The sequence below is a fragment of the Nanorana parkeri genome, unplaced genomic scaffold (genome assembly GCF_000935625.1).
Source record: "Nanorana parkeri isolate BGI_ZX_2015 unplaced genomic scaffold, ASM93562v1 scaffold1424, whole genome shotgun sequence".
In the NCBI taxonomy this organism is placed as follows: domain Eukaryota; kingdom Metazoa; phylum Chordata; class Amphibia; order Anura; family Dicroglossidae; genus Nanorana; species Nanorana parkeri.
The window spans coordinates 38,072-51,377 of record NW_017307692.1 but is presented as its reverse complement, the minus strand read 5'-3'; the positions used below and the strand labels follow the sequence as shown (position 1 = coordinate 51,377).

General features: G+C 47.5%; 1 protein-coding gene across 1 annotated transcript in view; it reads left to right on the top strand.

Annotated features, from left to right (window-relative positions):
• LOC108798170 overlaps positions 1 to 13,306 on the top strand; it is a 193,101-nt gene that overhangs the window by 153,689 nt on the left and 26,106 nt on the right. The window contains 3 exon segments of the mRNA XM_018569902.1: positions 8,480 to 9,410; positions 12,947 to 13,044; positions 13,133 to 13,232. Of these exon segments, the coding sequence (XP_018425404.1) occupies positions 8,480 to 9,410; positions 12,947 to 13,044; positions 13,133 to 13,232 (1,129 nt within the window).

Sequence of the window (13,306 nt, the reverse complement as noted above, 5' to 3'; positions counted from 1 at the left end):
ATAGCTGCCGATGATAGAGGAGGCGGGGCCCACAAGCGGTCGTGGAGGAGAAGGAGGCGGGCAGAGGATCGGAGCAGACAGGTAAGAGGGCTTAACTGCCCACCTGAGACCCTGCAGAGCCCACCATATAGAGTCTATGGTGGGCTCTGCAGGGCCACCCTCAGGTGGGTGGTGTGGGATCTCAGGTGGGCTTAACTGGAAAAAAACTAAAAACTTCAATACCCAGAATTTCCCATGGGGGACACTTTAAACTCGCTAACCGTCAGTTTAATGGTAGCAGTGCTTAATGGCTCTAGAATTATTGCTCTCACTCTGACGTTTGCGGCGATATGTATCAAGTGTAGCGCAAATTTTGGTTTTCCCGTAAGTGCACCGGCATGTGTTGGTATATGTATGTACGTGCACGTAGGGGACGGGGGACTTTTTTTTTGTGCATTTTTTATATGTTACTTTCATTTTTTTTATTTTTTAAACACTTTTATTTTTTTTTACACTAACTTTATTGCTATCACATAGGAGGCTAATAAGCCCACCTATGTAACGTCAAATAGGTTGTGACAGGTGTGACAGGTCCTCTTTATGTTAAAAATCACACCAAGAACATGGCTGCAGCAGCTGTGTTTCTGGTATAACCACTTCTGCAGGTCGCTGTATATTTGTACGTATTGCGGTCAGGCCCAGATTCCCCACAAGGCCACCGAGGCCCGACCTCGGGGCGGCAGGGCACGGAGGAACAGCAGCGGTGTCCTTGTGAGGAAGTTGCGGGCGCTGGGCAGTAAGTTGCCCTCTCTACATTTAGTCCTGGTTTGTACAAGCGGAACTAAATGTAGTGTGAGGGAAGCCGATTGTTCGTTTGCATGTGATCTCGGCGATGTCGCGGAGATCACATGTAAAAAGTCTGCAGCCGGCCGGTCCGTCCTCCCCTCCCCCTGCACTTACCTCTCTCCTTGCTGGCTCCGGGTTCCACCGCCGAGTCTCTCCTCACTGCAGAGCTGTGCTCTCTCACCTGTCACAGGAGTTCCAGCACAGTGCTATGCTAGAACTCTGGCATTGGAGGTGACAGGGTCAATCAAGAGAACCTGTCACCTCCAATTGCTATCACACAGGGGATTGTTTTCTCCTGTGTGATAGCAATAAAGTTAGGTGGAAAAAAAATTCAAATGATTAAAATAATAATAATAATAATATGAAATAAATAAAAAAATAAAAAGGTGATTAAAAAGTAAAACATAATAAGAAACAAATGATTAAAAAATAAGAAAATAATTATAAAAAATAAACAATAAAAAAATGATAAAAAAGTAAATAAGATAAATAAAAATCTAAAAAAAAATTAAATTGATAAAAAAAATAATTAAGGAAATAAAAATGTAAAAAAATAAGAAGAAATAATTAAATAAAACATTAAAAAGTGATAAAAAAGTTTAAAAAAATAAAGAAAAACAGTAAAAAAAAATTGAAACTAACCCCGCCGCCCTGCCATCTGGTTGCCATTCTCTATTGATGGGAAGGGGCGTATTGCGGATCCTGGCCTTGGGGCGGCAGGGAGAGTAAATCCAGCCCTGATTGCGGCCCGGAAGTATTTAAAGAGGTATTACTCCCTATTGCACCAGAGTCCAAATTAATATTATCCACTGAGGTATTGGCTCCTGATTTTACCCTAGACGGGGTTAGAGCCTCGGCTTTGTTTTGCTGTGTATTTTTATTTTTCTGCGTCTTGTTCACTGTGTTTTTTACGAACCAGTTGATGATGTATATACCTTATATACACTACACCTACCCCCCCTCACAAACCCCTTGGAAAGGAAGTCCCGTCTTCACAGGCAGTTACAAAAACCAGCCAGATATCTCAGCAAATACTTTTCACCATCCCCGGCTCCTTCCTGCTCACATCAATCTTCTTACGGCAGAACATTTTGGGAGGAGAGCCCGGATTTCATAAGCAATCACAGAACTCAGATAAAGTATCCCAGCAAACAGACATTTCTCACTATCCCTTTAAAAAGGGAATGCGGGCTTACAAGGAGAGTCCAGGCTTCACCTGCATCCACAGAACATACCGTGTTTCCCCAAAAAATAAGACACTGTCATATTTTTTTTGGCTCAAAAAAACACACTAGGTCTTATTTCTGGGGTAGGTCTTATATTTTAGCAATTCCCAAAAATTGTACTAGGTCTTATTTTCGGGGTAGGTCTTATTTTGGGGGAAACAGGGTAGCTGGAGGTCTCAGCAAATCGTTACTTCTCATTAGTCCCTGGGAGGATAACAGGTTTCATAGGCAATCATAGAACCTTGGCGAGACATCCCAGCAAACAAACATTTCTCATCAACCCCTTTAAAGGGGAGTCCAGGCTTCAAAGGTATTCAGAGCCCAGTCAATTTTCATAGCAAACTGGTATTTTACTATTCCTCACCGACTCCTTACTGCTCACATATGTGCTCCTCTTATAGCCGGCTACAGTCCAATGTTTCTTATGTGTGCCTATTGATCTTAAAGTGTGCCTATTTGTCTCTTAATTTGCTTTTGATTACTGCATTTCAATATTAATATGAAGGCAATAGTCATAGAGAGTTTATGTTATGGAATGGTATAGTATGGAGTATGGCATTAGTTTAGGGTTGCCACCTTTTCTTCAAGTGAAACCCGAACACTCTAGTGAGGCGCTGACATTTTTTGGGGAGAATGAGTTGTGGCTTATTCAAATGTAAATAGCACCACCCATTCTTATGTAAATATCCCAGTTGAGACTATTTTCAGTGGGGGGGGGGCCCTATCTTAATTTTGGTCTCCCCTGTCTGCCTGATATCTTATGTTTGGGTTTCTGCTGCCATGAAACCCGAACACAGCAGTCAAAACCCGGACTATCTGGGTGAATCCTGGACAGGCGGCAACCCTACATTAGTTTGACCTATTTTTAATAGTAACTCTCAAGCAACCAGAAACTAAATTTAACCAGAATCTACTAATCCCTGTGGATGCTGGATAATGGGAAGTTTACTGTATTAGAAAATCAAACAGATTATTGTTTGTTTGTTTTTTCAAATTAGAGGCAACCGGTGTATAGATGCTTTATTTAGGCTACAACAAAATGGCCGCTGCACCCTCACGCACTGTGTGCAACTCTCTCATACTAATTTAATTGCCACAAAATGAAAGTCGAGAATTATAAAGTAATTGTCAGCAGAAAAATATTCAATTGTGGATATATAAAGTCATTTTAAAACTGTTCATGCCTTCAAGAAAATGGCTGCCGCTATGTTGATGAGACCTGGTTTGTAAACAGATTTTGCCCTCTAGTGGCCGCTCTGCGCACAGCTGCCTGGACGGCGGGGCCTGTAACTGATGTGCAGATGAACGTTCCTTAGCGCGCTCCCTGGCTTTACAGCTGGTTGCTATGGAGACGTGCGCGCGCACAGAGGACAGGGGTTAGCGGACATATTTGAGGTAAGGCCTGCAAAAGGTAGCTCGGGGGACACTTTATTTCCAACATTAAGTGGAGGGGTGTGAGTCTGGAGAGTGTGTGCCCAGTGAGGAGGAGGTAATAATGTCTTCTTATTATGACAGAAGGGGGTCCCAGCACTCTCTGTGGACTGGATGGGGGGTTCATGTCACCTCAACAAATCTTCTTCCTGCAAGTCCTCTGATGTGTAGGACATTAGATGCTGGGCTCCGCAGGGGCTGGGGGGTAATGGCGCTGTGGGCGTATTCATCAGATAGGCATAGCCCACATCTTATTGAGATACATTCACTCCTTGCCACAGAAAAGGGTTTTATTTACTGGGGGATGGGCAAAATATCTGTTTTGGAGGTGCAGTCTGGTAGTGATGGGATTTGGGGCGCAATGGCGGCTATACAGGGGCAAGAAATAGGCATCGGTTGCAATCTATGGCCAAGAAACTGGCTACAATGGCGATTCATGGGCAAGGAACTGGTTATAGTGGCAATACAAGGGCAAGGAACTGGTTATGGTGGCAATACACGGGCAAGGAACTGGTTATGGTGGCAATACACGGGCAAGGAACTGGTTATGGTGGCAATACACGGGCAAGGAACTGGTTATAGTGGCAATACACGGGCAAGGAACTGGTTATAGTGGCAATACACGGACAAGGAACTGATTATAGTTGCAATACAAGGGCAATGAACTGGTTATAGTGGATATATATGGGCAAGGAACTGATTATAGTGGCAATACAAGGGCAAGGAACTGGTTATAGTGGATATATATGGGCAAGGGACTGGTTATGGTGGCAATACACGGGCAAGGAACTGGTTATAGTGGCAATACACGGGCAAGGAACTGGTTATAGTGGCAATACACGGGCAAGGAACTGGTTATAGTGGATATATATGGGCAAGGAACTGGTTATAGTGGCAATACACGGGCAAGGAACTGGTTATAGTGGCAATACACGGGCAATAGTTATAATATATGAGCAGATAATGGGTAATACACGGGCAAGACACTGGCAATGGTGGTTGTCATGGCGTGGCCATAAAAATATAATATTGTGTGGCCTCTTGTCATAAGACGTCCTGGAAATCAATGTATTACTTGTACACACAATTATCACCTCGTTAGATGGAGAGTGTTGATGGAATCAGACGTGTTTGTTGTCCTCCCCCGGGAGGGGACCATTCCGCAGTGTATATATATATATATCCTTCCTGGTGGTTGTAAACAAAGCGCCTCCAGGCTGGGGGTGTCACCGACATGTAAGAAGTGTCACCTCACCTTGTGGGTATTTCAATGTTCAGAATGCTTAAGAAAGGTCATATGTCATAACCACTCCCCCGTACATCACATGATCACAGAACCTTCAGGGAAAGAACGGTGGCACAAAGGTGAGCTGCCTGATACCAAACATGAGGGCTTTATCATACAGTATGGCGGAGTTTCCCGATTATTGGGTCTCTTTATGGCTTTTCTGGTTCTGTTAGCTGTAGAGTGCCGGCATTTGGACTCTGTGGATAGCAGAACAATAGCTGGAACTAGAACCGTCATTTTCGGATCCATATTTCATAAGTGGAAGCAGTTATGAGGGTTCAAAGATGAATAGAAAAATTGTACCTGAGACCCAGGTGATGATATTCTGTCTCCAGCCCCTTCCATCTGATTGGCTAATCTCAGGGAGTGGAAACTGTGTGTCTGATTTGTGTGTGTGGGTACGCCAAGGTTCTAGCTGAGAGGATAGCTTGGGGGATCTTAGTGGGCGTGAGGAAACCCCTTAGGCTACCACACAAGCATTAGAGTAGACTAGATTGTATGCGAGATTTGCATCTGCCTGTGTGTGTGTCCAGCCAGCTTGACATGGGTGAGTCTCCCCCCAGAGGTGGCCAGCGGTAGTGCAGGAGACTGCAAGCGGTAACTCTAAAGGTAATTGTGCCTGGTGGGTGAGTTGACTTGGGTGAGTCTCCCTCCAGAGGTGGCAAGCGGTAGTGCAGGAGACTGCAAGCGGTAACTCTAGAGGTAATTGTGCCTGGTTTAGCTGACCTGTAACTGCTAGTGAGAGCCGTGTGTGTGGTCTGCAAAGCCTGGGTGCCAGTCTGTTTGAGCGCAGAGTGTACTGACTATGAGAGTCCAGGGAAAGGTTCTCCACAAGCCTGGAAGTTGTGGGTGGTAGCAGCTTAGATTAGTTAATTTGTGTGTGCGTGTTGTGTTACGGCTGTACCGTCACGCCCGCGGACTGGGAAGCGCTCTGGGGGTTCTCGTGACGATCTGCCAGTGCGCTGGAAGATCTCCAAGGATGGCAATAGCCCACGCATTATTCAGCGCTCCTTTACCCCCCCGGCGCCCCTGCCCGCCACCCATGACAGTGGTAATGCATGGGCATAAAACTGGCAATGGAGGCAAAACATGGCCAAGGAACTGTCAGTAGTGGCAGCATAAGGGCAAGATATGTTCAGTGGTGGCAATATACGGGCAACTTGGCAAAGCATGGACATAACATTGGCAATGGTATGGTGGTACTACATGAGTAACTGCCAGTGGTAGCAATGGCAAGAAAGGGGCAATGATGGTAATTCATGGGCAAGAAATGGACAATGGTGACAATACATGGGCAAGAAATGGGCAATGGTGACAATACATGGGCAAGAAATGGGCAATGGTGGCAATGTCAAAAGCAAACCTGTGCTTTACCCAGGTGTACATTAAGCCCCCCTTTCCCTTTGCTCCTCTATTGTGCTACTCAGGTTCCAGGTTAACGGAATCGGCCCAGTACCCCGGGGTATGTTGGGCCATGGGACTCTCTAGCTCTTTTGGGTCCATTTTGATTCACCTGAGCTAGGCGTATGTCAGTGGATTTTCTTCTCCTTGGTTTCTTATGTATTTTTCAGCCTTTGAAGGTCGTAGAGCCAAAATATGCGGCTGTTCCCGAAAAGAAGCTTGTGTAATTTTCAGAGTGTCCGGCAACACAACACTTGGGGGGGCAAACGGGTACAATTGAAAATAATGGGGCTCTTCATGTTGAGCTTTGTCACGCTGCAGGAACATGTGACAAAACATTTAGGTGTGACCGGTACCATTCAGTAGCAGCCACTGTAGGCATCATAGGCACTTTTTATGACAGGTCAAGATCACAAGGGAAAATCACCTCCCACATAAGGTTGAGTAGAGAAAACAGAATTCACACCACACGGGATGAATGTCTAGAAGATAGAGGCCTGATGATAGAACGGTCTACCTGATGACCAAGGTGTCCATGTAGATGTTTGTAGATCCTTTTTCCTTTTTTGTGTTGTAGATATTCTTTTAATAGTTATGATATTGTAAGCAAGAGGAGTGAGAGTACCTAGAAGGACACAAGGATCTCTACAAGGACATCATGATGGAGAACCGGCCGCCCCTCACATCACCGGGTAAGAGGAGACTTTCATTTCTTGTAAAGGAGAGAAGAGTATTGAGGACCCACCTAGATACACACACCCTCTGATATAAAGACATAGAAACAATGTACTCAGTCAGTGTGTGTGTTTCCTACAGATGGATCCAGGAACAGAAATACCCCAGAGAGATGTCCCCGTCCTCTGTATTCCCGGGATTCCACACAGGAACATCAGGAGATCCCTCAGACCCGTCCTCTGTATTCCCGGGATTCCACACAGGAACATCAGGAGATCCCTCAGGAGGATCAGGTAGATAGAACTGAGTTTTTTGTTGAACAATATAATGTTTTGTATTTTCCACTCAGGAACGTCAGAAGATCCCTCACCATTAACGAGTACAAGGAATTTGAGTAATAGTTATAGATATTAATCTGTCTCGGCACAAATCGGACCTTGTTCAAAGTAACTATATATATATATTTTTTAGAGTGAAGACCTGATTGTTGTAAAAGTTGAAGTGAAAGAAGAATCAGAAGAGCCGTATGTGAGCGGGGATGAGCCATGTAAGGAGGAGGAAATCCTTCCAGAGATCAGCACAGGTGAGGAATAAACACTCAATAAAAATGACCCCCGCACTCTCTGGTCTCTAATACAGAAAAACATAAGGGGCTTCTTTCTTCTTCTCAGCCACCAGAGTGACTCAGAGAAATGTCAAAACTGAGAAGGACAAAGAAGGACATGAGAAGATTAAAGAAGAAGAAATCCCTCCAGAGATCAGCACAGGTGAGGAATAAACATCCAGAAAAGAGTGCCAGATTCTCCTTGTTCAGTCACTACAACAATCTCTTCTTCTCCCCACTCCTCTGTCAGTAGACAGTAATGGGGGGACGGAATGTGTCCAGTGGGGGGAGTCAGGAGCCATCAGCCTCTATTAGACTCCGCCTATCCTCCTCACATCATGTCATTGTGTGCTACCAGCCAAGAGACGTGACCAGTCTCCCCCCACACACACTCTTTGGGGTTTCTCATACATCTCAGTACAGGGGGCTTCACTCTCATCTTTATTCACATAAACAACTCCATGATTTAAAAAAATCCACCCCTGTAGTGGGGCTAGCCTCGCACTGCAAGGGTTAAATGCTATTTTGCGAAGGGCTCAAATAAAGCAGATCTACTCACCCAATCCTCGGTCCTGCCTGGCTGCTAGACCGATCCCCGTAGCCTCTTCCCCCGGGCTCTGGCGGCCTAAAGTCTAGTGACATCATCACGTTTAATACAGGTCCATTAGAAGTGAGGACGCCAAACAATGCGGAGGGGGAAGAGAACTGCCGCAGGGCCGCGGATGGGGGGAGTGCATCTTCTTTATTTTCACCCCTAGGCCAAAGTGAGCACTTAACCCTTGCAGTGCACTTGCCCCTCCCACTGCAAGGGTGATTTTTTTTTTTTTTTTAAAGATCCTGAAGTTCTTCTCTTTATCTGCAGATGATGAAATAGAAGACGATGACGTGACAACTGATTCTACAGAAGAGAACCCCGTTACCCCAAGTGGCCTTTCTGTCTTTCACAGCGCAGATCTGTCCTCTGATCCCTCTATGCACAGGGGGACTTTTCCTAATCACTCGCCTCACGGTACCCGCCTTTCAGATCAGACAGGAAGTGAGGCGTTCTCATGCCTTGAGTGTAGCGAACACTTTTCACAGAAAGCAGACCTCCTCTCCCACCAGAGAGCTCACGAAGGAGAGAAGACCTATTCATGTTCAGAGTGCGGGAAAAGTTTTTCTCGGAAATCCAGCTTTATTCTACATCGGAAATCTCACAGCTTCGTGAAGCCGTCGTATTCGTGTTCTGAGTGCGGGAGATGTTTTGCGAGAAGGTCAACTCTTACCACCCATCAGAGGACTCACACAGGGGAAAAGCCGTTTTCCTGTACCAAATGCGATAAAAGGTTTTCCACCAAGCTGTCTCTTGTCATACACGAGGAAGCCCATATGAGAAAGAAGATGTATTCATGTTCGAAGTGCGGGAAATGTTTTTTGCAGAAGGAGCAACTTATTAAGCACCAGAAAAGCCACCCAGCCGAGAGGCCTTATTCATGCTCGGAATGCGGGAAAAGTTTTACTGAGAAGGGATACTTGATCTCGCATCAGATGATCCACACCGGGGAGAAACCCTTTTCATGTGCAGAGTGTGGGAAATGTTTTACCTGGAGGACCAGTCTTATTGAACATAGGAAAGCTCACATGGGGGTGAAGCCGCATTCTTGTCCGGAGTGCAGTAAAAGTTTCACTCGGAGGTCGAGCCTCGTGGAGCATCAGAGGACTCACGCAGAGGCGAAGCCTTTTTCATGTTCGGATTGCGGGAAGTATTTTGCTCAGAAACAGCAGCTCCTTCGGCACCAGAAGACTCACAGTGCCGATAAGCTGTTCTCGTGTATCAAATGTGGGAAGTCTTTTCCCGGGAGAGACCATTTCCTTTCACATCAGATGGTCCATCAAGGAGAGAAGGAGTTTGCGTGCTCGAAGTGCGGGAAGTGTTTTACTCGGAGGTCAAGCCTTATTGCTCATTTGAGGACTCACAGGGGTGAGTGGATGTATTAAGCACTTTGAGATCCGCAATGTTTATCCAAATGTCCTTTTGGACATTAAAACGGAACTTGAGCCACCAATTTAACTGTCTATACAGAGCTGGGGGTAATAGACCGCCCCATCACAGCTATATAGGAGTCCGGGGTGCTCGCCAGCTGCACGCTGATTGCTTCCCTGTGACTGTGATTATCCAGACTCATGAGATGCCATAAAGTCCCGCCCCCAGTCCATGACTAAGCCCACGGTTGGGTGAAATGAGGGGCGGGCCATTGGCATGACTTTATAGCATCTCACGAGTCTCAATGAACTTTATGTCGCCAGTGACGTCATTGGCGCATGGCCGGATTCTGTCTGCCTGGCCGTGTGTCCCTGAAATGGTGACCCTTAACCCCTTAAAGGCCCTTTCCCCTGCCAAGGCCTTTTTCGTTATTTGCACACAATATAATCCACATTCTAGGCCTGAAAATGACATCAAACCCCCCAAACATGATCTATTTTCTGAAAGGCCAGACCCTGTAGAATAAAATGGCGGCAGTTTCCAATTTTTATGTTGCACGATATTAACGCAACTCCTTATCATACCCACAATTTAGGAAGAAATGCACTTAAGTTTAATTGAGTGCCCCGAAACACAATAAAATACCCATTTTTTTTTAAAATATAAAAGATGAGGTTACAACGAGTAAATAGATACCCAACATACCCAGGTTCAAAGTTGCGTGCGTCCGTGAAACGGCAGCATAATCCAGTACCCTAAGAAGTCTATAAATGACACTTTAAAAGCCCCCACAGGTTATCAGTTTAGAGATGCGCGTAAATACTGGCCCTGGAAGGATTGCTCTCACTCCGGCGTGCGCGGCGATACCCAACATGTGTCGTTTTTGTACGTAGGCGCACCCAACGCGTGTTTACGTGAAGACGCGCGTGCTCACGGGGGACTTACATTTTTTTTTATTATTATTTTTACATTTTATTTTTTTTACTTTATGTGCTATCACATATAGAGAGGCTTACAAGCCCGCAGATTGGCAGTGACAGGTACTCTTTAAGGCAGAGATGGCCAAACTGCGGCCCTCCAGCTGTGGTGGAGCTTCAAATCCCATGAGGCTTTGCAAGATTCTCACAGCCACGACTCCGGGAGAGAGATGCATCATGGGATTTGTAGTTTCACCACAGCTGGAGGGCCGGAGTTTGGCCATCCCTGCTTTAAGGCGATGCTGGGGGTCCAAAAGACCCCCAGTGTCCCCTTTACACTCTGATCGCACTTCAATAGCTTCTAGCTGGGCTTCAGGAGCCGACCAATGACAGCTCTGGGAGCGGAAGTGATGCAATACGCGTCGCTCCCGGTCCCATAGAACGGGGAGATCGGTGAACGGACATTCGCTGATCTCCTCCCCGGCTTCCCGCCGACACCGGAGATGCCAGTAGGAGGGGCAGCGGAGCCTGGCAAACACGGCGGGGGGTGTCAGGTGGGGTAGGGGGGCGGGGACTTAACCGGCCCATAGATGCGATCTGACGGCACCTGAGCCGCCAGAATCGCTTCTGTTGTAAAGCCGACGGCCGGCTCTACAAATCTGAACGCCGCCGGGAGTCTATGCAAACGCTGCCAGTGACGTACTGGTCGCTAAGGGGTTAAGACACGCCAACTGTCAAGGTTGTCAGTGCCTTTAGTTTAGCTCTCAACCGATCTTTCAAGCCGTCAACCGGCTGGCGTCCGAGCTGATCATGTGTGCGGCACCATGACGACTGCAATCCAAATAGAGGCCAAGATGGCACCTTCCTGGCTGTATTGCAGGGGTAGCAAACCTCCGGCCCTCCAGCTGTGGTGAAACTACACTTCCCATCATGCATCTGCCTCTGGAAGTCACGCCTGTGGCTGTCAGGGCCGGAGTTTGGCTATCCTGGCTGCATAGGACAGGTGGGCGTAGTTCCACTTTTTAGCGTTTATGTATTGCATAGTACTACTCCACTGACGTGGTGGCTGCATTGTTTGTTTTTTCCCCAGCTTTGTTGATCCTGCCAGTAAGGATGAGCGTTGTCACCCAGTAGGACACTTCACCTTCTTTCCTCGGTCGACAACGCCCACTCGCCATACCGAATCTGTTGTCGCGCTCTGGGACTGGAGGGAATTTAAGGAGAAAGAAGCCCGGGCACGCAGGCGGTTAGTCTTACAGATTGTGAAAAGTCTGCGGCCCGCCAGTATGCTGCAGCGAAGGACCCTCTCTGCTCTCTGTTTAGAAGCAGCGGTCTCTCTGCAGCACACCCGCTGCTGTGTCGCACCCAGAGCTCAGCAATCTGCAAAGCGTATGCACCCCGCTGATTGGAGAGTGCTGACTTTGGCTCAGCACGGGGCGTCAGACCTCTGTAGAGAGGCCGCTGCTTCCACGCACAGATTAAAGGTCCTTTTGTACAGCATACTGGCAGGACACTGGCCTTTCTACTTAGGATGTGGCCACAATTTGCATAGTGTATGTCCGGCTTTAGTCTCCTCTGCTATAGAAGCTTCTACCTGCCGGTCAGCAACACGCTGAGCCGCACATACACAGGGTCTGCAGGATTCTTGCCGGCATGAAGCTACGTCGCCGTCAGGCAGCCAGAGACTCCGAACGTTGGATGAAGATGGGACTGCTGGGGAGAGACATCACAGGAGGGGATCGATGTGGCAGGTAATAGTGCCATGATGTGCATACTAGCACCAATGCAAGTGGTGGGCAACTCCGGCCCCCCAGCTGTTGTGGAACTACAAGCCCCATGAGGCCAGGGATGCATCGGTACTAGTATGGGTGCCGATGCCAAGTATTTGGGCGAGTACCCGTGCTCGCCCTAATGCTCCGATGCCTAGCCCAATACTTCCAGTATCAGGAAGCCGGGCAGCGAGTCATTACACACTGCTTCCTGATTGGCCGGCTCCATGCTCCCTCGTCACTTGCGACGAGAGAGCATGGAGCCGGCCAATCGGGAAGCAGGGGGGCATGTAATGACACGGTGGCAGTTTGGCCGGACAAGGGAGCATGGAGCCCGCCAACCTGGAAGCCGGGCGCCGCGTCAGTACATGGCGCCCGGCTTCTTGATTTGCCAGCTCCATGCTGTCGTCACAAGTGTGGAGGGAGCATGAAGCCGGCCAATCGGGAAGCAGTGTGTAATGACTCCTGATACCGGAAGTATGGGGCTAGGCATCGGAGCATTTGGATGAGCATGGGGACGGCTTCCGGGCTAAGCAGGGAGCCAGGTGGCCAGTCATTACACGCCGCCTGGCTTCCTTAATAGGACTTTTGGTATCGGTAACGGCGAGTACGGGAAAAACTATTGGTACCCGGTATCGGTGCATCCCTACATGAGGCATTGCAAAACTGACCGTTACAGGCATTACTCCTGGAGGCATGGGCCCTGACATAATGGCTAGAAGCTCCAGGGGGTCCCCTTGTTTTCACACTGACTTCATTACTATGTTCAGTCGGCTCAGGTAGTAACCCGCCAAGAAGTGTCGCGGATCTTCAAGTCACACCGGGTTGGTTTTGTGTTTTCTTTTAGATAAATCCGGTAACAGAAGTACATCAGAGAGCTATTCCGGGCCTCCATGTTCCTGGCCTCCCACACAGGAACATCAGAAGATCACTCAGGATGACCCGGTAGGTGGAGTGTAATTAGAAAGATCGAAGCTCTGGGTCCAAAGTCTATTGGAAGAAAAAAGACAATATTGTTTTGTTGGTCTTGTAGGAAGAACACATGAGTGACTATAAAGCTGAAGAAGAGACGGATGTGAGTGATGATGAGCCGTGTGAGGAGGAGGAGGAGATCCCTCCAGGGATCAGCACAGGTGAGGAATAAACACTAAATCCAGAAAAGAGTCCCAGATTCTCCTTGTTCAGTCACTACAACAATCCCCTCTTC